General features: G+C 39.4%; 1 protein-coding gene across 5 annotated transcripts in view; it reads left to right on the top strand.

Moving 5' to 3' along the window:
• TULP4 (TUB like protein 4) overlaps positions 1-26,135 on the top strand; it is a 142,159-nt gene that overhangs the window by 20,372 nt on the left and 95,652 nt on the right. For all 5 annotated transcript variants that reach the window (XR_011903033.1, XR_011903032.1, XM_072331408.1 and 2 more), the window contains exon 2: positions 4,645-6,947. Coding sequence is in view for 3 of the 5 variants with exons in the window: in XM_072331408.1 (XP_072187509.1) it covers positions 6,696-6,947 (252 nt within the window). In the remaining 2 variants the exon portion in view is untranslated. The remainder of the gene's footprint in view (positions 1-4,644; positions 6,948-26,135) is intronic.

Genomic DNA, 26,135 nt, shown 5'->3' with positions numbered 1-26,135 from the left:
TTCAATGTCATTAACAAGACTCAGTTGATTTTTAAGTCAGTGTCCCCTGAAATATGGATTGTACAAATGTTCTCTGTGCTCTGAGGATTTTGACCCCTTTTTGAGAGAGAAGATTCATACCTGTAAGTGAAAGGACTTGTTCGTGCTACATTTCTTTTCAGCTCTAAGGATTTTGAACGTGTGCTTCAGTGTTGTAATTTTCCACTTTTAAAACAGAGGTAGTACGTTTTTTCTTCTCTGAAACAGCTCTTTCAGCCTCCTTCTGAGGTGTTTTATCCCACTCCATGTTATCTGAAAGCACAGCATGTGTCCCGGCCTTTGCTCCAGAACATTGTGGTGGCCATCTGAACTTCACCCCTAAGAGATAAGCTTTTCGTTCTTCTTATCTGTGGGCAATACATTGAATTCAGAAACGCGAAGCCCAAATTTTACCCTAGAAAGCATTCAATTAGCAATTCTATTCACAAGTTCTCCTTCCCTGTTTCTTACTCGTGCTGTACAGCTCTACCACCTTCACAGTTTTGCTGGCACTGCTGAATGTGGGACCAGGCTGGGCCTGCACCAGGATTGATTCAGCTTCAAGTGAAAAAAGAGAGAAGCTTTTGAGTACACCTTCAATTTTAGAGCCACGTGGACTGCTGTGGCATTCACCTCTTTCCCTGCACCCTGTCTGGCATGGGAGAGCCCTGCAGTGCATGTGTGTGCTCAGTTGATGTAAGGCAGCAGGTCCAGGTGGAAACTAGATGCTGGTTTTGGAGGATGTGTTTTCAGCTAGATCAGCTTGCTGATCTGTCTGGTGGGATGGGTGCTAGGCTTCTTCTGATTTCTTTTCCCCATGAACGGTGTAACAACTTGTTTACCTCACTTCTTCCTTAGGCTGGACTTTAACAATTTACTGCCTTCCATGTTTCCAGGCCCCTTCCTTTTCCAAAACATGTAAATTTGGCAACACCGAATTAATAGCTTCAGACAGTTTACTTAAGGATCACTGGTGTTTTTCTTGGCAGCAGCTTTCCTGAAGGCACTTTAGTGGTGTTTCTTTATTGGAATATTGTGTTGAAATAAGTTCTGTCAATATTCATAATGGATATCTGCTGAGCAGCTGCTAATGTAAGCTTCATTTCATTCCATATGCCGACAGATGTATTTTCTGTCTCATTTTCTTATGAATGTATGGCCATATATGAGTGACATTACAGCATCTGTATTAGTGCAGTGACAGTTATGATTGCAGTAGCTGGCATTATGCCATTGTCGCCTGTTTCTGTGCAGCTCTGCTGGGTTTACTAATGTCTTTACGTCTCAGATTAGCATGACTGACTGGTCCTGCCCAGGCCATACAGCTGCCATGGAGCAGGGGAGGAACTTCTAGAATTGCAGAAGGATGAAATTTATGGAGAGAGCTATTTAGGAACAAAGAGAACACAAATTAAGCTTGTTCCAACTTTTTTGTTTTTCTTGGCATGAAGAACGGCTTTACAGCCTTACTGGTATTCATTTAGAATGATGTTCTCCAAACTGCATGTTTTTCTGTAATATTAAAGAAGGATGAGAACCTCAGTAACTTGCAGCACAATGGAAGGTGAATGAAACAAAGATAATTGGAGGAGAGGAGTGAAGGGAAACCAGTACTTGCTCAGGTCAAAATTATATATAATTTTTTCCCCTACAGAATTGGCGCTTTTTTCCCCGCAAACCAGTAATCTTACTTTAGTCCTTTAGGAACTGAGTAGTTCATTTTGATAAAGAATTTTTGTTCCACTTGAATAAGATTACTTAATTTATGTTGCTTTGTAAATTGGATTACGTAAACAAAAGGTGTTCTGCCTGGCTAGCTTCTAGCTCTGTAGTGTATGGTTTGGAATAGAGTGTCTGTATTATGAGAAGCACAGTTTGTGTAGTATTTTGTTTAGCAGTAACCTTGAAGGTTAATCCCATAACCACTATTTGATAGCTGGTGGGATCATCTGCCAGCAGCTTGTACAGAATCAGTTGTGGTTTGATCCTTCAGAACAGGTCTCTTTCCCTTACCGCAGGGATCTTGCGGTCTTCATTGATAGAGGTATACATTTTTCCCTTCTCATATGGGAGGAAAAACTGCTGTTTCTTTTGACCTCATGGCAGGAAGAAAATTGCTTAGGCTAAAAGAGCCTGATATATGGTAGCTCAAATTTTCAAAGACTCTGTAGCTTACAATTCTTTCCATAAGATTTTTGCATGGTCAGGATGTTGAAAATGCAGGTTACTGTGAGTCTTTCTATTTATTTATTTATTTTGGAAGATAATGAATAATTTAGAATACTGAATACTTGTTTGCATTTTCCTTTTTCCTTCTCTGCTTTCGTTTCCCTCCCAATCTCCTTGTAGTCTCACCTTCAGATACCCTACTCTAAGCTGTGAAGAGTGGGGTTTTGAATAAACATAAAATGCTGAAGAGCTTGCTGCAGTATTGGTACACTTGGCTGCGCGTGACTTCTTTCTGTCAACAAAAAAGAGGCACCTCAATGAAAGATGCATGAAAACAAGCAAATATTTCTCTGGCTGTCTAACTAGCTTAACACTTATATAAGCTAATGGAAACACTTAGGAGTTACATTGGGTTAAATATTGACACAAGTAGGAGAGCCACTGCTAATAACCTTTTTTTTTTTTTTTCCTTGCCTTAAATTAATACTTGAATTCATTCCTGTAATGTCAGAACATAACTTGTTGTTGCTGGTTTTGCATTCAAGAAGAGCTATACCGCATAGCAAAACAAAATAAGTGTAGATCCATTTTCCTGTGTTGCAGGTCTAATATTTTTTGTATTGTTAGCTAACTACCTAATTTTATATCACTGGGCTTTGAATAGTATTAGAGCATGGGCTCAAGTAGCATCTTCCAGAACAAAGAAATTTTAATCTGCTCTCAGAATAAAATTACATTACTGCAATTAGTTGATATTTGGTGTCCAACTAGTGCTAGAAATAACTGAAAACAGCTACTTCCTGATCCAGTGAACTTTCATGATTAGCACGTTCCCCAGTCCAAAGGAATACATGCATAAAGATGGATTAGTAAAAGCCTATGGTTAGAACTTCAGTTTCAAAGTTTGATCTGAAAGGCTAAATTCTTGTTTTATGCAGAGCCCAACCTGCGTTTGGACTAGTGCTAAGGTTATACTGAAGTAGCAGCTAGCTCTTATACCAGGCTTTTTATCCTCAGCTCTTCCACACGCCTTGCGACAGAGGTGGTTACCATTTGTGTTTCTTGGAGGAGAAAAAGAAGACAAAAAGGTTGTTTTAGACTTGTAGAGAAGAGCAGGATTATGGGACTGCTGTAAGGGCGAAAGAAAAATGGTGTGTATGTCTAAATCAGATACTGATTTTCCTGGGGGAAGACTTGCCTCTTCTAATTAGATTACTTCTTAGGAAATATTCAGCAGATGGAAATGAAGGAGAGGAGAGTGGGAAGAATTAAATCTTAGTATGTATGTAATCTTAATTCAGACTATCTTTTTGAATTACAGTCTTAAAGGTATTTTTTAATCTTGTCTATTGAATTCAAGTACAACATAGAGGAGGTGTTGACCTTCACTGATTTAAATATGAATTCAGTCTTATAGTCAGGACATTATTGAGAGAGATATTTGAATATTGACTGACTGTTCCTTCTGCAGTTAGATATTTTCATCTCTGCCTTCTAATGCAGTTAGAATATTATTAAGAAGAGAAGCTTTTTGTTTCTCTAATCCTTAATCTGATCATAAATCAGACTCAGATGAGAGTGGGCTACTAACCAAGATGCAGGGAAGGGTACTTTTCTCCAAGCTGTTGATTTTCTATGCAGTGAATGACAACAGAAATTGCATACAAAGGTTGTTCAAAGCCAGACTATGATGAAATAAAATGGTAGTAGACATTTTTTTTTATATCTTGATTAGTTGTAATGCTGAAAAGTTCCAGTAGTAACTCACCAAACCTCAGGGATAGTTTTCCTGACTGCTTCGTGAACTACCCTATGGCCTTGCCTTGCTCTCTATGTCCGTAGATACAGATGTTTTAAACAGTTATAGATGATACGTCTGTGCTTGACAGAAAAAAGTGGTTAGTTGCTAGGAAAGTGAGGTTAGTACAGTGTTACGTGTCGTGTAGGCAAGCCTGTTTTTACAGTGCTAATAAATGTGACTGTTGCAATTCTTAGTTTAAATGAGATCTCTTTAGCAACAACTGCATAGAAGCAATTACTCTGCATATGCATGTACTTCAGATGTATATGGATGTTCCTGCTTGAGCTGGGGTTGGGCTGGATGGACACAGAGGCGTCTCTGCCTACCTCAGTCAGCCTGTGGTTCTCTTTTAGACCCTTGGGATCTAACTGTGTGTCTGCTCTGTCACTGATACCTCCCTTTCCAACTCTCACTCCACAGAATTGTGGAGTCTTTGTTAGGAGTTTATCCCAGCAATTCCAGTCAAAAAAAAAGTGGGTGTAGATATTTCATATAAAATATCTATATAGATAAGTTCTATTTAAAATGCTTATATGTCATGTTTTGATTGGTGTCACAGTAGTTCCTATATCTCTGAATTGTTTTGTGGCTTACTTTCCTGTTTTTTCACTTTTTTCTTTTTTTTTGTATGTGTTGTGTGCATTTTTGTCTTGCAGAGTCGGAAGAACGCAGAGATTTCAAGCTTTGAGTGACGGGCACCTTACAAGGTTACCACAGCTAAGCTGAGAGGGCAGCTGCAGCTCTGAGTTCCAGGTTCACCGAGCTGGTGTATGTACCGCATGTACATGAAAGCGCACATGTTTTTGTCATCGCCTAGACTGACTTTCACGTATTCCTGAGAGCTTTGCAATTGATGAAAATTAATTTAAGTACCAGATGGAGCACCTTTACAGCACAGGAATTGGTAACCCATGGAAAAACACCTGCCAGTAATATTCGACTTACTACACGGTCTTCACAAGTGAAAAAAGTTTGCAAGAAGAGGAAGAAAAAACACCCTCACGCAGCAAAAGCCTAAGAAATACCTCCACAATCTAAATAATTGTGAGAGAAACATAAGAATACTGAGGGCGGAGGAAAGTGATTTTGTTGTTGCAGGGGCATAATGTATCATCTTTGGCACAGTATGCTTTGGGCTCAATAGTTTCTGAATGGACTAATAAATCGTGACTATATGTTGAGCGATGATGACTGAAAGTAAGTAAGTTGAGGAACTATGGGACAAGTCTGGGCATTGAACTGAAGAATCCTCGTCATCCTTCTTGAGTTAACCAGGTCATCATTTTGCGTATTCTTTCTCCCTCTCCTTTTTCCTCTTTTCACATAGTGTGATATACATATTAATTAATTGAGCTCATAAATGTTTCTCAAATAAAACGATTGGAATACTTCATATGTTTCCTTCTTGTACAGCTGCAAATGTTGTGTCTGGAACTATGAATCTGTGCTGTAGACAAGCATCAAGAAGGAAAGATCCGATAAAACAAGCGAGGAAAATACATGGAGAAATAGTGAAACCAGGAAGTCAGATTTTTAATGCTGCTTCTCTTTCTTTTTTAGATGAATATGTTTCTTCCTTCCTTGAATTTTAGAAGATTTTGAAAGATTGCTTACTTGATGTGCTTTAATTCTGGCATTTGGTTTTGGTAGAATGAAAAGTCTGTGATTCCTTGTAGCAGAAAAAAGGGAAAAGTAAAGGAAAAACAGCTTGACATTTAAGCCTGTTTTGGAAGAGAGAGAACTTCATGGTTCACCTGAGGCAAACTTATCTGCTTTAAAAGCTAAAAGCTTTGGAGCGTTTTTGATTCTGCTATAAATGAAGAGGGGGCTTCTTTGTCATTCGTGTGTGGCAGCAAAAAGTGGGAAAGCAGGCAAGATAGCGTGATAAATGGTTCAGGCTCTGTTGAGTCTCTGGTGGAAAAAAAGTGCTGCAATGAAAATTGGATTGGCTTTGGATTGCAAAAACGTTTGAATCCAACAAGCGGTTCGGTACCAAGAGGGATTTCCCATCTGACCTGGCACACCAGTGCCTGCACAAGTCTGGGTCTGTTGTTTCGCACGGTTTGTGTGCCTTTTTTTCCCTTTATGCAATCTCTTTCAGCTTTAGCAGCAGAAATACGTCAGATGGAAAAGATATGCCAGAGGGCAGCTTGGAAAAGATGAATGTCATATATATACATATGTATGTGCGTGTGTTTAAATTTCTGCAACTGAACTTTTGAAGAAAATCTGACTGGAGGAAATCTTAAAAGCCTTAAGTTACTTGAAACCTACATGTTTGCAACTCTTTGTCTCTGGAATTGCATTACGCTAAACTGGAATCTCAGGCTGTATAAAGATTATATCAAGTTGAGCAAAAAGATGATTTAAACCATTTCTCGAGCGCCTCTTACGAAGTAGCTGTCTCTCCAAAGGATAAGTGCACCCTCACTCTACAGACTCAAAAACAAACAAAAAATGAACCTGAATTTTTTTTTTAAGTGTTACTTTTTCTTAGCCAACTGCCATCATCTTTTATAGAGGAATTTTTTCACTATGCATTTGGTGGATATTTATAAACACTGACCCCATCCTCCTCCCTTTCAATGATCTATCCCAGGTCAGTCTTATCAATAAAAAAAAACAAAAAACAAGAAAAAAATTGATTTAAATTTTGTGCGCTAGACACATTACTTTCCTATGTCAAAAAATAAAATATTTAAAAAGCATGTATGCAGCAGTGGAACATGGGCCTGTTCTTTGCAGTGACTCCAACATCCTCTGCCTCTCCTGGAAAGGGAGAGTTCCCAAAAGTGAGAAGGAGAAGCCCGTGTGCAGGCGGCGGTACTATGAGGAAGGCTGGTTGGCAACAGGCAATGGCAGAGGAGTTGTAGGCGTCACTTTTACTTCCAGCCATTGCAGGAGGGACCGGAACACCCCTCAGAGGATCAACTTCAATTTGAGGGGCCACAACAGCGAGGTAAGCAAACGGTGTGTTACAATTCAAAGATTGAGTGATGCTGGCTTTGGAAATGATAGCGTTAATTCTTTTGTGGTGTTTCTGCTTGTAATTTGGTGGGGGAGCATGGAAGAGGCTTAGGACTAATCCAGATGTGTTTGGAGTTCTTTTTGGTAAACCGAAAAGCATGAGGCTTATGGTGAGGGTGTTCTTTGAAAATGGATCTGGAATTGGCCCATTTTCCTGCAAATTCAACAAATGCATGTCAGAATTTTAAAAGCTGTGATAGCTGACAGCTTTTATACAATATTAAAGTCTGTCTTGGAAGACTAATAGAAAGGCAGAGGGGTGAAAGAGTTGCTTAAGCAAATACCATCAGTTTTTATGATATCGTAGACTGGACTGTTCTGCAGCAGGTGACAGTAGTGTGTAGGTCTGCGCACAAACATGTATAGGCAGGAGTGTTCTGTATATTATGTAGATTGTTACAGGTAAATGACAAATTCACGCACGTATTTGTATGAAGTTCTATAAAAATAATGCAGAGGCAACTTTTCCCAAGGGAAAGAGTGGTGTTTGCATCCAGCAATCTGCTTTGGGCCATCTTGAGTTATCAGTATGTTTTTCATTTGCACGTTGGGGTTTGTTTTTTGAAATGTGAGATAATGTGACCACTTCTTAATTTTTCTGCATTCTTTAATTGCTCTGTAAACATTTATTTTACTGCTTTTGCTTAATACGTGTCTTGGAAACACCAGAAGTGCTGCTAATAGGAACGTGAAGTCTTGTTGCGGAACATGAAGCTATGGGGCACTTAATATGTGCCAGTTAAGTGAGAAAGTTGCTGATGTGCGTGCTGCCCTCTGGTTCTGGTTAATTTAGCTGTGTTTACACAGTCATAAAATTCTTTTTCTGGGTCATGATATCATTGCTGTGTGGACTGAGCTGTGTCACTTGTGCCAATCTCTGTCTGGGGAAAGGAGTTCAAGAGTTTCAAATGAGAATGTTTTGTGTGAAAGTTTTGGGATGTGGGCTTTTAAATTATGTTGGGCCAAGCCTGTTATTAATAATAATAAAAATATTCTTTTAAAAAGGTTGTGTTTCTAGAGATTTTCCTGGTTAGGAGCAAATAGGACTAGAATAAGAGGATACCCATTCACTTCTCTGTGTGGGGCTACTAGGTTGATATGATGGTGTCAAATGTATCATACTTGAAGAAAAAGGGAATGGCTTTTTGGGCAACTAGCTTTATGGTGGGTCTTTGGCTGCTGATAGATATTTTTGAGCATTGGCACAAAGGAAAGCTTGTACTTACAAGATGATGCATTGTACCACACTCTTCACTGGACTTACTGAGCGTTGTCCTGTTTCTTAGAGGATAATCCTACTAGTTTGGAAGGGAATGAAACTGAAAAGCTGGGTCTGTTACTGGTGAAAAGTAAACAGTGAAATGGATGAGAAGATTGTTTCTTAGGAAGATATTATCATTCTATGTTTATGTGTTGAAAGATTCTTTAAAGAAAATGTTGGAATGGCTCCACTTAAAGCTAGTGTGACAAGCAAAGTTTATTTTTCTAACATACGTTCCTGCTTTAATATCACCATGCTTCAGTTATAAAGCATAAAGTGCCTTAATGAATGAGCAGGAGAGGTGAAAATACAGAAGCTAGAAGCTTTCAGTTTGGGATATAATAAGCAGTATGCTGCAGGCAGAGCAGTATGGCGTATTTCAGTTGTGAAAATGTGGTAAAGGTAAAGCTGCACTGTGCTTTGGGCAAGAACATGAGTCTATTTTTAAACAGGTCATGAAGGTAGATGCTAGTCATGTATTTTTGCGGTGTTTTTATGATTGCTGAAAAGATTCCCTGAAACCTTTTGGTACACAGTTCTTTTTTTTTGTCTGTAGAAGCAATGCCTCCAGCATATCAGAACAAGTAAGAATGAAGAGACTGAATTCCTGGCAGGCACATTACAGTGGTGGACTTGCATGATTCATCGTATGAGACAATAATTGTGACCAAAGTGCTTGGTAACCTGAGCCAGGGTTGTGTTTGTACAATTGCTTCAAGGTTGGTTATTAGCATTGGAAGCTAGGAAGTGGCTGTTATAATATTTTAATTAACGTCCTGATGTTTTTGTAGTTTCTACGGAAGAGCGAGGGATTAAAATAAGCATATTCCATTTGTTCTATATCAGGGTGCGAAAATGCTGCATTTTGTGATAGATACTTTTTACAATTTGGATAATATTTATAGCCTTGATTTTCATTATCTTAATGCTCAGAATTCTAATAAAAGCAGATGCTTATCTTCCAGTGAAAGATGCCTGTAAATCAAATTGGTTGGATGGTACTGATGTAGGTGTTCTGTTAATGGGTTTCTTCTGTATTAAGAGGCTAATAGCTTCTATGGCACTTGATGTTTTCAAAATTATTAGTGTTTTGAAAACTGTTTTGCGTATGTTTATTTTTCATTGTGCTAACTAACATGTCATCTTTAATATATTTTAGTAAGATTTGGTATGCTAGTTTCTGGACTGAAATGTTTAAGAAGTGGTGCAAGAATATGCAAATTCTGATGCAGTGAATTAAGTAACCTACTGAATACATTAGAGAATATGCGTAGCAATTTTAACTGTAATCGTAAAGTAAACCGCTCATTTGTGTAATCTTTTTGGATTGTCCAAGTACATGACTGTAACTCCAAAAAACACCCTGTTTGCTTTAGCACAAGGTTTAGAAGTGAGAAGGGTTGTAAACATATCTCAGCTAGGCTGTCCAATGAATTATTTTTAGTTGCAGCTTTTCCAAAGAGCCCAGTCCTTTAGAAAAAATAAATAAAAATCAAGAATTATTGCTTCTCATACTGCACTGTTTCACAGAAGTCTCTGGACAGCTCTTGGGTTTGTTCTAGAGTAAAAGAAGGATACAAGTCTTCTATGTTAAAAGGAAATCTTTCCCTTTTTTCTGTCCATGGTTTTGGAGTTGTGTGTAAAAGTTCTGAACGATTCTGGCAACACAGACTCTTTTCAAAGGTCCATTAAAAATAAAAACAACAAACAGCAGCATTTGTTGGTTTGTAGTGCTACTTGTAAGAAAATAGGAAAAAACTATAGATAAATATATATGTTTTAATTAAAACTGATATTTGATTCTTTACTGTGATTTCTTTTATGATTAAAAAAGAAGTCTTGACAGTGTAGGGATCGGTCATTGCCTTCTGGAAGAGCTGTAACTTGTGGATGCTTAAGAAATCTTGAGGTAAAGAGATGCCGTAGCAATGCCTTTTGGCTACAGGCTCCTCCGTGGTACAAGGCACATGCTGATGTAAACTGCAGTAGTGCTGCAGATCTCTCCTGCTTTCCTGTCTGCACAGAAAAGACAGGACAAGGTTTAGACGCAGAAGCCTTATCTTTTTGTTAAGGCAAGCTAGTGTAATGTGTAAAACAAGCTTTTGGGCATACACAGTGCTGAAAGGACTTGTATTTCTGAAAGCTTGCCTGATTTTTACAACCCTGCTAGTTAATACAATAAAAGTTGTGAAATCTGTCTACAAACCATGCCCTTCCCCCATCCTCAAACTGTTGTAGCTATGAAACAAAACAAAAAATCACTGCGGAGACAGGCAGAATTAGTGCTTCTGTGAGAAGGATCTTGTTGAGGATTGGATCCTGTTTGTCTGAGCTGGATGTTGACTTCTGCTTTGTGACTCTTATTACCTGGCTATTCTCAGTACTTACTTTCAGGAAGGACAAAGACACCGAGGTTTCATGTAGACTCCTTGATTACACCTTTTTGAACTGTTTTCTTTGGTTTTAAGCTGTTTGCTTGTGTGCTTTTAATTTCTTAATGCAGACTTCCTAAGAGCTAAAATACATTTTTATACTCTCTGTTAATTTTTTTTCTTAGCAGTCTTTAAAAATCATTAATTCTAAATCAAATTCTTGATGAAGCTTAAATATGCTCCATGGCATACAAAAAGTCTTTCATAGCCTTCTCTCTAGTTGTAGCGAAGAAGTGAGATAACTATTGACTGTTGGCATATGAGCACCCGAATAAGGAAAGTCACAAGTCAGTATGTCGTTCTGAAGGCCTTGCGTACATAAACATAGCTGCAGGAGCATCTGAATAGTGGAGAAATCAGGTTTTACGATACGATTTCTGAGCCATAATAATCATTAAGGACATTGCCTTGCTTTAAACTGTTCCCGTAGGAATTCATCAAATTAGAGATAGTCTGAACAGATAAGATACCCATTACAAACTATAAACATTTCACAATATAATTGAACATAAAGCACCAAGTAATTGCTTGTCAAGTATATCTAGAATGTAATAGGATAGATGAAAAAAAAGTTGTCAGCACTCGTCCTTGGGCTCTGCTTGTCCCTGCTCTGATGCAGTCCTCATGTCCTTATCAGTCCTTATCAGGAAGGAGCTCAGTTCACTCACTCTGGTTGATAACAGGCCTCTCAGGTTGGTGGTGGAAGACAAGGTACTCAGGTTGATGGAGCCTCATTTGGCAGTTTTGGTTGCTCTCTACAGGCAACAGAAATCTGTACATCTGTGTGAAAACCTTTGGATCTGAGCTGGTGGAGTAGTATCAAAAAGCAGAGCTGTTGAAAGCAGGCAGGAATGCAAGTGGGGAGAGAAGCCATTCGACTTTGGCTAAAATGTGGGATAAAACTAATGTGCAAGAGGAGACAGACTATCTTTCTGAGGATAAATCCATATAATATTCCAACACGAGACAGAATTGCTAGAAATTTACAGGAGCAGATAATTATTACCTAGGATAAATGTGTGTGTGTACCTTCATATGCACAGGAGAGAAACACAGATGCAGCTGGAGTAGAGCCAGCCTTCCAAAATAAAAACAGTAGCTTTTGTGAAACTGAGGAAACTTGGGGATCTGGCATTCACTGATGGTTTGAGGAATCATAAAATCATTAAGGTTGGACAAGACCTGCTGCCCACCTACCACCAGTGTTGCTCACTAAACCATGTCTCTAAGTACTAAGGCAGGATTGGAAGGCAGGAATGAATTCCACAGATGTGGCTTTCTTCTAATGCAGCCCAGGGTGCAGTTGGCAAGAGATGACTTTCTGCTATTGGTAGAAGGAGTGCTGATTACATATTGGTTTGCTTAGCTTACAAGGGATACAGGTAGGTCTGGATTCTGATAAGCAAGAGGAGTCTTTGCTGCATAAGCCAGATCTTGTGGCTTATAATATAATGACGATAATCAAGGTTACAACATGGGAGATCAATCTTCTTGAGTGGGGATCGTGAATGAGAAGTGTAGGTGGAAAGATTTCTCACCTTGAGAAACAATGGGAAGATTTGTAGGAAAACAAGTGGGAATTCTTGTGAAGGGGTATTCTATGTTATGATTCTCATAAGGAGAAGTAATACTACTCTCTCTTCTTTCCCTTCACTTGATTGGATATGATCGTGTGAAGTATTTCGTAAGATTGGTAGTACACAAATGTCTGCCTTCTCTGTTCCAAGGTATTCTGGGAGCATATGAGAAAGCCATGTTTTCAGCTACCGCACACAAGTGATTAAGTTGAATTTCTCCTTAATTAAGAAAATGTATTGTTGTGGAATGAACTGTATTTACTTTAAAGAGTGGATGCTCAAAATGTGGTTCCTTGAAATATGGTCTTCTGGAAAGTACACAGAGCACTAAGTGGCTAGGAAGGGCTGCTGTTTGTGGGCACTTGTCACTTGTTCTGACAACAGCCTCAGTAAGGAATAATACACTTTGTGACCAGAGTGTGCCAGTACTGAAGTGAGATTGTTTTACTGTACAAAGTGAGCAGTTAGCATAAGTTATGTTCATCAGTGCATAAGAGAAATGCTTTCTTGTGTATATCCAGGTATGTGTAGATGGGGGGGGGGGGGGGGGAGTGAGGGGGTAGGAAGGGTGAGCTCGAGTTAAATTAGAATCTTGTCATTTTAGTAAGTGCTGTTTATTCAAATTCTTAGGCCTTTTGGCATTTGTAAGGTCATTTTCTTGATTTAAACACAGTTGAATTTGTATTCAAAACATTATGTGAAGGCCCTGTGTGGAAATGGAATTACATTGGGTTAACTGTGCTAGCAGTTCCAGTAGTCCTTGTGGATTATCAGGTCCATATTAAAGCTGTCCTCCCTCAGCCAGCTTACTGTTCAGTTCCCTCAAGTGAAGAAGTAAGGACTCTCTCTTCTTGTCTTTAGCTTGTTCAGCTGCCTTGCTTTGAAGGAAATAATGCCTACTCTTCCTATAGGCATTTGTGCACTTTCAGCATTGCTTTCCTACAGATTGCCCATTTTCGTTGTCATGAAGATTCAACAGTAATGATAGCTGAAACAAATGAAAAGCAGCTTTTTGATATACATGCCCAAGATGGATGTTATTGCTTTGCGGTATTAGGTGTTTTGCTACTTCACTTGGGACATTCTATCAAGGCAGTGAGCGAGACCTTGTACTGAAACGCAGATTTAATATTTTTCAGTCTGAAAACAATAGAAAATGTATGAGATAATAAAAACTTGGTGTTTTGGAGTAGCTTTCATTTTTAAGTTCCTTGTAGTCATTATGTTTGTGATCTTTGGGACAGAACACTGAAAATTTTTCAGCACCAAAGCAGTCTTGTTTCTCAGGTTGACTTCTCTAATAATACTATTACTACTAGAAATAGGTTGCTTTAAAAGTATTATTCTTGAATTATTGGTGCAAATATTGGTAGCAGCTGAGTTTGGAGCATTATTTCTACTCACTCTCTAGAGATACTGAGCTTTCCTGTACTACTACCATACTGTTGGAAAATAGAGAATTTTACATGGTGAGCATCTATTATTACTGTAGTTATTTATACCAGTTAGCGTGTTTGTTTGGTTTTGTTTTTCACCAGTTTGTTGTGTTGATCTGATAAGTAAATGGTTATTTGTTGATTAATTAAATAGCAGCATCTGTAAGTGCGGGAAAGGAGCTGAGAATTTGGGCACAGGTGGGCATGAGCAACACCTGGGGAACAGAGCGACCTGAAGGGTTGGATGGGAATTTGGGACTGTTTGGCTTTGAGGCATAGGAATAACTGGAGGGGATAGAATATAAAAGCCTGCAGCTTTTGTAACAGAAGTTTCTGCCAGACCCTGGGATTGGATCTATTGTTCTGAAGTCCCAAATTCCCTTTGTTTTGTACACAGATATCAGATACGGTCAGAGTATCCATCTTCTGTAGCAAGTGATCCAAACCAGAGATGACAGCTTTAATAGCTGTTAGTTAAATGTGGGTAGTTGGTATCAGTGCTGCTCATCATTTTGTGGATTGATGATGGATGTCAGGAGCAGCACAAAGGGTTTTCTTTCTTTTGTAAAGCCTAGGCAGACAGCCACTGTGTATCAGCGAGAAAGATTAAGCTATCAGAAGCTATGAAATGTCAGGATTACCTGCGGCTGATTGACCATGTCAGTTTGTTTATTGTGTTGGTGCATACATATTATCATTAAGTTTTTAATTATCTGACCGCATACAGGTTTTTTTTTCCCTTGGTTGATGAATGGTACCCTGAGGATGGAGGACAGTTCCCTGAGCTAAGTTTGTATTACTTGCTTTGGAAATCAGTAAGTATGCAGTGAAGGATACAGAGGACTGCTTGAGAAGATGTGAAGTCGTGTGGCTGAATGTTGCTGTGGAGAACTGGATTCTCACTGGGCTTTTCACTGTAATCAGAGTGTTTCTCATTTTTTGAATAATAGGAGTAATGGTTTTAACATCTTTGGAACTGTGAAGATGAATTCATTCATTTTCTTATATACTCAGAATGCTGTCATTTTACACAGCCAGCGTTTCTTGGTCTTAAAGTGTTTACTTTTGTCGTTCCATCTTGTTATTCTTTGGAGGATCTGATTTCATGAGCCAGTTATTTTAAACTAAATGTTCATGACTCATCTTCAGAGATTGGTCATGAGATTTGGCCCTGCAGCACGTGGGCACTGATGCTGTGTTTCTGTGGCATATATATGTAGGAAATCTGAGGGAATTTTGTCCTTGATCAGCATAGCTAACTTTAAATCTTGAATCTTAAGGTTCATAGCTGTCAGAGTACGGAGATTTTTATTTTCTTTAACTCGTGTTTTATATTCAGCTTATTGTGGTTCATTCAGTTCTCCAGCTTAGAAGTTACCTGTTTGAAGCTTCAGAACACTTCCAGTGACGCAGATCATGCCCAGCGGATATGTAATGATTCCTGCTAATGGGAGGTTTTAATAACTGAGTGCAGTGCTGCCGATCCTAGAGATGTTAGAACTAACTTGTCCTGTTGAGCTTGAGTCTTAAATTGCTCTTTAAAAAATCTGTGATGTATTGCTGTACTGCAGTGGTTATTAAGAGTGAGAATCAGAGGTGTTTAATTGGATCTGAAGCACAGCAGCGTGGCTCCTGAGGGTAGGCGTTGGAAACTAGAGAAAGTAAGACAGCGTGTGGGGTGAGGTTTCTTATTTTTAATGAACTCCCGAGTCCCTTGAGAAACACAAAGTATTTACCAACAAACTTGGTTTCTAGTGCTGAAAATACCACCTTAGACTGAAAAATCAGGCTGAGCTCTTACTTCTCACCAGTAGCTTTTGTAGGTTAATGAAGATGAGGCTTCCGTGCCATCTCACCAACATGGTGTCTTCATTGGGTTTGAGCAGACGTAATGCACTACTGTACTATCAGAGACTGTCTTTTAGTTTTGAGAACAACAAAAGCTTGTTTTTTAGTGTGTTAACTCTCTGTTGGTCACTTCTTGTCTTTGAATATCACCAGAAGTGAATTTGGAATACACATGGGGAGCAAATATATTCAGTAAACAGTTGCTGCTATTAAGTGAATCACCCTTAAAGCTGGTGGTGCGTTTTAAAGGCTTTCTGTTGCCAGTATGAAGTGAAGGCCTAGCAAATCCTGTACAGAAGATATGTGAGCAGTAGACGAACTGTGATCGTTCTGTGAATGCGGCTTTTTAGACCGCATTTTTCAGAAGCAGTGCTGATGGGTGCAATGTATCCAGACCAATGATGCCAATCTTTCTACTCAAATATCTATAAATATTCTCTTAGCTGTGTTTTTTTTGAATGTGCTATGAATTCTGAGCCTAAATGCTTTGTCACGGCCACGCTAGCCCACTGGCAGGGCTGAACTGCATGCCTTACACAGCTGCAAGAACCTAGTGTATGTGTGCAGTGGTAGGGTTCTGCACTGCAGCTGGGCTGTAGCAGAGTAATTGAGTTTGCTTCCTCCATTTTGCAGGGTTTTGGTCAGCAAAGGACCCTGGCAGTGACTGAGTGAGTCAAAGTAAAGTGCAGAAATGACCAAGGGAGGATCTCTCAGTAACCAGGATGCCAACATTCCTGATGTCCAAAAGCTGTTAAATATTGAGTCTGTGACAAACTCTAGTATGAATAGCATGCTAGAGCTTCCAGAATGTTAATCTATTTTATGATCTCCTTTTATAAATAAAGCTAAATAATAAAGTGCTTCAAGGTCCTTTTGGATGAGAGGCATTAGATAATGGCGCCTTTGGATGTTTACCTCTTGTCTGGGCCTTTTAATTCATTTATCACCCAAGTGCCTTATTGCAGCAACTCTATTCTTGCCCGTGTGTGTTGTGAAACCATTTGAATGTCATTCTTATTTATTTTAGCTTATTTCTTAAGTTTTCTATTGCGAGGCATCCATGGATTGAATATGAAGCACTAAAACCAAATCCCTACGTAAAACTGTCAAATGAAGCACACAGCCAGGCAAGATGATAAAAAATCAGGCACAAGGACAAGTCCAGTAGGCCTGCAAACCACCCACAAAGGGATTTGTTCCCAGCTACTCAGGGGAATAGGAAAAACATGGGTAGCAGCTAAAAGAGCAAAGGCAAGGGGTGCAAAAAAGATAAAAATAGCTCTGTTGAAAGATACAAAACTTGCATAAGAAGCTGCCAGAAAAGGACAAGAAAAGAAGAGCATGGTGAAATGTTAAGCAAAAATGCAAGCTGTTGTAGGTAGAAGACACCCCATGATACGGCAAATTCAGTTTGCTGCCAGTTCTGTGATCTGAACTGTGGTGCCTTCACCTGGGCCGAATCATTGTCCCCAGATGGGTTGAATGATTGAGGGCTGGTGAAAAACATAAAACTCAGTGTGGTGTTTTATTAGGGCCCACCTGTTTTAGAACAAACACCCTGAATACTATGCTGCTCCTTCATTAAACCTTCTGGGAACCCACCTCTGGTTTCTGCCTTGTGTAGTTTTCCTATGAATTCCATAGAATTCCTACTGACTGTTATTTCTTCCACATGACCTATTTAGGTATTTATTTAAATGGTAGTAATAATAATAACAATAAATATCTCTTTAGTTCCACTTCTGGTTTTCCTCTAGTAACATTCCTGTAGTTTTCTTTCCCTCTCACCCACCCCCCTTGCAATCGCACCATTTTACATTAAAAATATTTTTATGTTTTTACTTGTTACCATATTGTGCCTTTTTCCCTTCATTCCTTTTAAGTGTCTTTGTACTTGGCAAAGCTGGAAGTTGCCTTTTTTCATATAAAACATACGGTAATTGATGTAGCAAAGGAGAACATCCAGGAGCATTTTCTATTGCATCGGATAGAGCTCTGAGTTTATTGTGGCTCTCTTTGTCACTGCAGTTGTCTTCATAAATCAGAGCTCACTGTGTCCAGGGGAAGCCTTGTCCTCTTGCTTGTAGCTTTCAGTGAGCAGAAGGATTGATGCTTTCTATGCTTAGTTGTGCAGGAATGTGATAAAAAAGGGGTGTGAAAGAAAAATGTAGTCTTCATATGTAATTAGCAGTTCTCAATTCCTGCTTTTCACCTGCTCTGAGACTTTGGAAAACTATTCCCACAATACCTGTATGCTGATGTGATGAAACATACCACAGTCTTCAGAGCTTTGAGGTAAGATGGAATACCAGTGGTCAGGTCTGTTTATTTCTTTGTTTGCTTGTTTGTTTCATGATATCTGCCAGTCTGCAATTTATAAATTAATTTTTTTCCTATATTCGTAGGAGTTTCCATTTTCATTTTGAATTTGAGCAGCTCTTCAGCATTAGTTGGTGATTAGCGTGTTTGCCGTTCTGGTCTGATTAATACTAATTATGGGCTCCAGAGCCTTTAGATATTTCTGAAGGAGCTCAGTTCCACTTTCCGGCATGCCAGCTGGATTCTCATTGCTTACTTGGGGATTTGTTTGGGCCAGTGATTTATGCTTGGACTTTCTGGTGGTGATGCAGTGAAAAGCATCCTGCAAGGTCTTGGGGTATTCACTGTAACTGTGATTTGGCCTGGTAAGGCTCTGTGCTGCCATACAAGTGGAGCAGAGGGGCAGTGCTGAGCTCTGCTCTCTGGTGACAGTGACAGGATTCGAGGGAACAGCATGGAGCTGCTTCAGGGGAGGGTCAGTGTGAGTGCTAGGAGGCGGTTCTTCACCAGAAGGTGGTGGGCATGGAACAGCTCCACAGGGCAGTGGGCACAGCCCCAAGCAAGCATTGGAGTCCAAGGAGCGTTTGGATACCACTCTCATACTTAGGGTTTGGATTTTGGGTGGTACTGTGTGGAGACAGAGACAGGACTTGAGGGTTATTGTGGATCCCTTCCAACTCAGAATATTCTGTTACTCTTGTAGAAGCGAGTATCCATGAAGCTGCCTGCTTCGCTGCTGGCAATTGCAACTGGCAGTGTTTAGAATTAATATGTGGCTTCATGTCACCAGTTTGAGACAGGGCAGCATGCAGTTCTAGATACTGAAGGCTTTGTCCACAGTAATTGGGATTGTCAGTACAGTATTAGAGCAAATGTGCTGACGTTAATGTCTTTCCTCTGGAAATGGTCAAGTATCAGTGTGAAGGAAGGAGCACTGATAAACTCAGTTATGCTTTTCACCCTCCAGCTGCCTGCAGCTTAGGATCTTCCTGGGCCAGGGACAAGGACTTTGTATCTGCATCACAGTCTCCTATGAATTTCCCTAACAGTTTTTTGTATCAGTTTAAAATTTGGACATATCCTCTATAATGAATTGTGCAAATTACCTGTGGAAAAATTAGTTCTTTTGTTGTCTGAATATCTGTCCTTCTAACTTCTTTTCGTGGCCTTCATTTTCTGTACTAGGAAAAGCAGTAATGGTTGTTACCTGTTCACTCATTATATAATAAATCTACATAATAGCCTATGTCATGATAAATAGTGATTTATTTTTCGGATGTGAATAGTGCTAGTTTATAACTTGTACAGAACCAAATATGTTCCATACATTTGAATTGCCTTTTTTAGTTGGTTTTTTTCCTACCTGTATTCATTGTGTTTTCAAGTTGCTTTATAGCCATTTTGAGACCAGAGGCGCAAGAACTACACATAATGGGAATGGAAACCCACACAGTTGGCATAATGATGGCTTCTGTTTTCTCCCACCCCCTTTCAGCTGTGAATGGTGACCAATGTATTAATGGCAATTACCTCTTAGTATAGTTAGAGCTGATGTGTTTCTTTGAAACCAACTCTAGTGGGGGATATTTTAGCTGATGATGGATACAGGACCTGACATGGACTCCTAGTACAATTCCTACTTCTTTGTTCCATGTCATATTTGTTCAAACAGTGGCAGTAAATGATGATTTTTTTTTTTTTTTTCAGTATGAAGGATTCAGCATGTACATACACAGATAAAAGAAGCTGAATGGCTTCAAAAGCTAAGTGAGTCAGTCTGACGAAATCACATTGGTGTACCTGGAGTGTTAGATGTGCAGATGGGAACTGAGAGATCTGTCTGTTCATGGGAGAAAAGGAGTTTGGATTAACAAGGTTACTGCTGTGAGGTTTTGGATTGCTTCGCTGTGGGCACATCTTCACAAGTCTTACAAGAGGCTTGCATGGAATCTTTCTGCAAGGCGTGTTTCCCTCCTGAAAGTGCATAGCCTCTGAATGTGTGTGCTTGGTGTACCAGCTGTCCTGATGGCACTAGCCCTTGGGCTCCCCAGAGCTGTCCAGTATCACAGCTGGATCTTTGCTCATGCTGTGAAAGGATCCAAGGGAAGCTGCATTTCTACTGAGGGGAGTTAAGGAAGAAAAGCATCAAGGCGAGCAGATTATAGACTTTGAGTTCTTCTGGAGCTGGTCTTCTCCAGAAACCACAATTCTGAATGGATTTTGTGGTGGAGAGGTATGTGCCTGTGCTTAGGAACCCCATTCTGTGCAGTTTGGAGATGTCTTTTTGAACTGCATCAAGTAGAAAACTAAAATTATTTACCTGCTTGCTAGAAGGTTGATGGAGTTGTTGTAGGACTGACAATTAAGGGAAACTCTCATTTGTTGGGTTAATGGAAATATACTTTTGATATAAGCGTGTTGAGGGATGCTTCTTTCTCAAATCTGTTGCTTTTATGTAGATAGGACTGTACACCTTCACAGCTGTCACGCTGGGTACAGTGACATAGTAACAATACTTTTATTTCCTGCTGGCAAATAACTTCATTCAGTAATGTATGTCCATCTGGAGAACAGAAAGCATTTTTTACAGTGCTTTAGTAAGAAAGATTGAATGGCTAATTTCTGTATTGTTTAACGGAGTAAAATAAATATATGGAAATGCTGCAATTTAGCATGTTCCCTTGAGAACGCATTAAGATGCAAGGAGTAGGTGAGGAACACAGACATGTACGGACTCGAGCAAATATATAAAGGAGTAAAATTCCAGTAAAAGAAATTTGTGAAGAATGGAAATAAAGCCAGTGTTCAAAAGTAGTTAAAGGACTAGAACCTAAAATAAGTCATTGTATTGGTAAATGAGAAAAGGGGAATTTAGCAAAGAAATTCAGCTGTGAACACACATGATGTTCTTACAGCCTTACTTGTAAATTTTCTTTCTTGGGAAGTCCATTTGTTGTTTTTTCCACATTAGAGATAGAGAATTCAGTGATGCACAGTGCTAAGAGGCAGCGTGCACAAAGTGAAACAGAGAAGGCTCCCTCTGAACAGCAGGCAGCAATTTGGTGCTGTGCGGGTGATGGGGCATTGGCACAGGCTGCCAGAGGCTGTGGGGTCTCCTCCTTGGAGATCTTCAGAAGCCACTTGGACGTGGCCCTGGGCACCCTGCTCTGGGTGACCATGCCTGAGCTTTAACTGAAGCTTCAGACCATAGTGCGAAGGTGTGGCATCTTCTCTTCTGTCTGTGAAATGTAAATTGTAAGGTCTGATTAGGCCTATCTTGTTATGGAGGATACGGTTCACAAATAACCTCGGTGGGGTCTTGTTAGTAGAGTTGAGTAGATATTTGCTGTCTGTGACTCACTGGGATGCTTTTGTCCCATCACTAATCTTTTCTTGGTTGGATCTGCAGACTTTTGACCAAAAAATCATTTCTTCAAACTAGAAGAGCAAAATTAATTAGATTAATTGGCGTCCAAATTGGATTATTTAGCAGGGCTTCATGCGTAAATGCATTGGTATCAGTGCATGATCAAAAATGATGATGGCATTGATACTAACACGGAAAGTACTGGCATCTGAAATTACTCACTTGAGGGATAGGTAGCATTTTAAAAATCAATTCTTCGGACTTAGCTGCAAGCCAGAGACAACAGTATTTACTACCGCTAATAACAGAAGTGAGCAGAGTTGATTGAGGAGTTACTTAAGAACAGGATATGGAAGATACTGTTTTCCAAGTTACCAGACCTTGTTTCTCTTTTGGCCCCAACACCTGCATGTCACTGTAACTGATGGATGTAAATCCACCTGCAGTTCAGCTGTGACAGTCTTTGTGTCTTGCTACACAATATGAGGTGAATTTGATACCCATGGAGAAATTTAATATTTCAATAAGAAGTATTTAAGTTTACAAAGAGGAAGATTCTATTGGTACACAAGAAGCCAAGTTATTACATTTATAGGTCTCCTTAAGAGAAGGAAATTACTGTGGAAGCTGAAGATTCTTTTACTATTTTGAACAAATCAAAGGGAAAAAAATAGCTTTCCATTTTACTTGCTTGCCATTTAGTTGCCCATTTCTGGGGAAAGGTGATGTCTGCTGTTTGTGTAAATAAAGCCGCCCAATTGTGGATTCTGCGTTCATTCATAAATTGAGATGATTCAGATAATTAACTGCAAGTGAAACACGGAAGTGTTAGATAGTTTCCATTGGTTGAAAAAGAATTTTTTCTAAGGAATCTAATATATGTTTATTGGGAGAGGGCAAGGGGGAAGCTGACTCTGGCCTCCCAGTAACTGTGATGTTTCTTCAGCATGGTGAGAGAAATGGGAGAACAGAGAAGAAGAAGAAAGGAGGTTATTTCAGAAGCTCTTGTGGTACTAAGAAATATGTCCAGCAAGACTCCTTTTCCCCTTTGTCATTCCTCCCATTTAATGGTGTTGAAACGTAATGTTTGCACTGAAACGGGGAATGTCCTTTTTTTTATGAATGCATGCATTTCAGAAATGTCCAGTAGGGAGTAAACAGATCTACACATTGCCCAAGCTTGATAGCTCTTTTTATAGGCAGGATCTGTTTTTGTTATGACTTATTTATAGTGCATTACTTTCTTTAGTTCACTTGAGAAATGTAGCTTATTTTTCATCTGAGTTGTCTTTCAGTAGTCACATTTTCCATGGCTTTGGAAGCTTCTGTTCAGTTGTTTTGGATGTAAATAATGATGTTGTTTGGTTTTGTTTGGTTTTGTGAGGTGATTAATAAGCTTATTTAGTTGGTTATAGTTTTGTCAGCAGTCCTTTGATAGGCAGCACGTTAGATTCTGTAGTGATCCGTAGAGTTTTGCTTCTGATTGTTCACCTCAAGGAGATAGATGGCTAGGAAACAAGGAAAACAGCAACTCTAGGTTTTGCATATGGTAAAGAAACCATTTAAACAAAGTTAATTTAAAACAAAAATAAAACATTGAAAGCTGTAGAAGCCCAAAAATTGATGGGGCCTTGACAAAAAAAAAAAAAAAATAGTGCATCTGATTTACATAAATATTAGCACCAAATTCATTTTGGTTTTATTTCAGCTGTTTGCTTAATATCAGCGTGGCATTAATCCTAATGTCAATGTCCATGTTGTGACAGGAAGGATAAAACTTTTGAAATCTGTGTGAGCCCAAAGTAATGGGTCTGTAGCAGCATCTAGTCTGGCCACCAGTGTGACGCCAACCATAACACACAGCTAAGTGCAGAATTCAGTCGCTTTGTAATTTGGTCCCACCATTTATTTTGGACAAAAATCTTCCCTCATAGTTGAAAAAAAAAAAAAAAAGATTTATTTTGTCCTGTGATGGTGTACATTTCTATTTCGTTGAGGATATGAAAATTTTAAGCCCTTGAAGTATTTCATTTTACCTCTAAGTAGATCATCCAGTAGCAATGGTGTCAATAATCTGTAAATCGCTTCAAGGTACTACTGAACCACTAAATCTTTAATGTGTAGCTGTTGAGAGAAATGTGGAAGGCCGAGACTTTAATTGGTAGCAGTTAATGGCACCCTAGGGCTGGCTGCTGGTAGTTGTGTGCTAAGATAACCAGACGCTTGTCTCCCAGTGTTCTCTTTTGATACTGTAAGAGCTCTTTGTAAAATGGCTATTATTGTTCCAACGAAAGACCGCAGAAATTTCACAAAATCAATTATTTCAGTGTTTTCCTTTGGGGAAAGGGAAATTGAAGTAGTGTTTAATGTGATCGCTGAATTGACTACCAAAAGTGTCTCACACCAGCTCTTTACATGAAGGCATCTCAGCAAGCGCTTTCATTTTTCTTCTTGTCTATAGATTCTGGAGAGATGAAAATGTAAGTGCAGAGGAGCTGAGTTACACACAGTGTGAAAATCTCTTAGGCTATCCTAAGTTCCTGGAAAATTAATGCATTTAATTAGGATTATAGAAAAGAAAATCTTCTCTGCATAGTTGCTGTTCTTGGAAGTGCACACAAGTGAGTTTGTTATTTTGTACTGCAGGCAACCCGTTTTTTTAGTACTTAGGTGGCAAACTGTACCTGTTCTGTTACGCTTTTAGGTGTTGGGGCATTTTCAAAGGGTAGACAATAAATAATGAACATTAAACAATGAACTAATTTGCGTGGAGCTCAGTGAAAATCAATTTAGTTTTTGCTCATACTCTTTAAACTTGATTTGTATGCTGCCTGTAGGGGAACAGTACTACTATGCATTTCAATAGTGTAAAATAAGTTATTAATTTTACAGTGTTAACTTGACAGCATTTCTGTGCAATTACTGTCTCTTATGGATTGGTTGAGGTTCTTTTTTGTTTTTCAGTCTGCTGTTGGGATGGTGCTCTGTTCAGAGTCTGTCAGCAGTGATCTGTGTTCAGCTAGAAGAGTGATGATCGAGTTAGGCACCAAGCTTGAGAGTGTGACTGCAGCAGTAGTCCTTTGCTCCTGCAGTCCTGGGCAGGCAAATCTGAGAAAGAGAGCCACACTGTGCTCTCAGGAGAAGTGGTGCAACATCAGAGAAGCCACTGTGGCCAAAGGCTGCTTAGTACGTCTGTATTTGGGACAGCTGTGCAGGCAACTCCTTTTGGGTACTGGTCATCTGGCTCCTCTGCGCAGCCCTTGTGACAGTTGTCTTTGGGTGAGATAAGGGATTGCATGATTTTTGCTCCTTTTCTTGACGTACAGTATCCAAACAAGCCACAGTTGACTTCATGATCATACCAAGTTCTTCACCTCTCTAGGAGCTCTGAGGGTGAACCACAAATTTTGAGTCAAATCACAAGCCCACTGAAGGCAATTATCAGAGGAAATTATCCTCTGATTGCAGTAGAATCCATCATGGATTTTGAAACAAGTAATATATTTGTGGAAAGATGCACATCCTCAACAATTATTCTGTGCAGTAATTGCTGCTTTATAGTTTGCTTTTTTTTCTTTAATCAGTTCAGCTAACAAAATAAAGCTTTCTGCTTTATTGTATGATCTTGTATTGCCCAGACCATATTAATGACAGTTGACAGTTGTCACAAATTTTATTACCACTGAAAGAGAAGAAAAAGCAGCTCTGGATTGAGGTTCTTTATGTCATGATACTTTTACTCTTAACTGAGAGAGCAGTCCAATGCCCAAATGGTTTATACTGAACTTGAAAGCATTTGTTCTGGTAAGACATCTTCTCACTCATGAATTTTATCTAAAATAGGATTGTGCTAGGCTGTTGCTTGGCGTGTTGCACCTGTTCTAGTGCTGAAATGAGTGGGTACAATATACTATAAAAATTGTGAAAGAACACTATGACAGATGAAATACGGAGTGCACAAATGTCACACAATTTCTGAATTAAATTGGGCTGTGTAATATGAATTCTCTACTGTAGGCACAGGCACTGGAAACTACTCTTCAATCACACAACCACACAGTATGGAAGGGAGGAAGCCCCACTACAGAATGCCTGATCCACTTGTGTTTATTCCAGGAGCCTCTAAAACCAATTCATAACTAGCACTCGCAGTAATTGTTGGTGTTCAAAAATAAAAAGACCACAAATAGTCTAACCAGGAGAAATGCTAACTCATGTTAAGTGTTGAAGTAACTTTCAGTCACTTATTGTATGGTGGGATTCCTGGCATGTTATTCAAGAATTAATCTTTAGATCTGTGATTGCCATGTACGTGTTGACAGGGCTCAGAAGCTGCTTGGTGAAGTTCTTGCACTTCAGCACGAGAGATGAGTGTCAGGGTTTGCAGCTATGGAGATGCATGTCCATTTTACATACAACATTGAAAAACACTTAATAATAATTGCTTTCTTCTCTTATTGCATTTGCACTAGTAAAAGCCGGTAACAGGCTTTAATCCTGCAGTTGACCTCATTTTGAAGGTACATGTAGTGGACTGTTTCCTGGAGCTAGTGGTTGGGCTGGGGCTGTGTTCCCTAAGAGAGCAGACTAGGGAGGGCAAAGAACTGCAGCACTATTCTCCCATTTATGGACATTCTCTGTGTGCTCTTAACCTGCAGCAAATACCAGGTAATTGGTGATAGCTCCTTTGAACTTGGTTAACTAAGTTATTTACTAATACTGATTCTCAGTGTTAAAGCCAAGGTGATCTTTAGGGCAAGGAGGCTGTGGTGTTCTGCAGCTTCCTCTGCATCCAGCCTTGTGCTCAGCAGCCTCAAGGGAGGTCTGATGGTCTGGCTGAGCCCACAGGAAGCAGATTTCTTAGAGAAGGGAAAGGCACT

This window comes from Excalfactoria chinensis, chromosome 3, assembly GCF_039878825.1.
Source record: "Excalfactoria chinensis isolate bCotChi1 chromosome 3, bCotChi1.hap2, whole genome shotgun sequence".
Lineage (NCBI taxonomy): Eukaryota > Metazoa > Chordata > Aves > Galliformes > Phasianidae > Excalfactoria > Excalfactoria chinensis.
The sequence above is the reverse complement of the archived record's forward strand: the minus strand, read 5'-3'. Positions and strand labels throughout refer to the sequence as shown.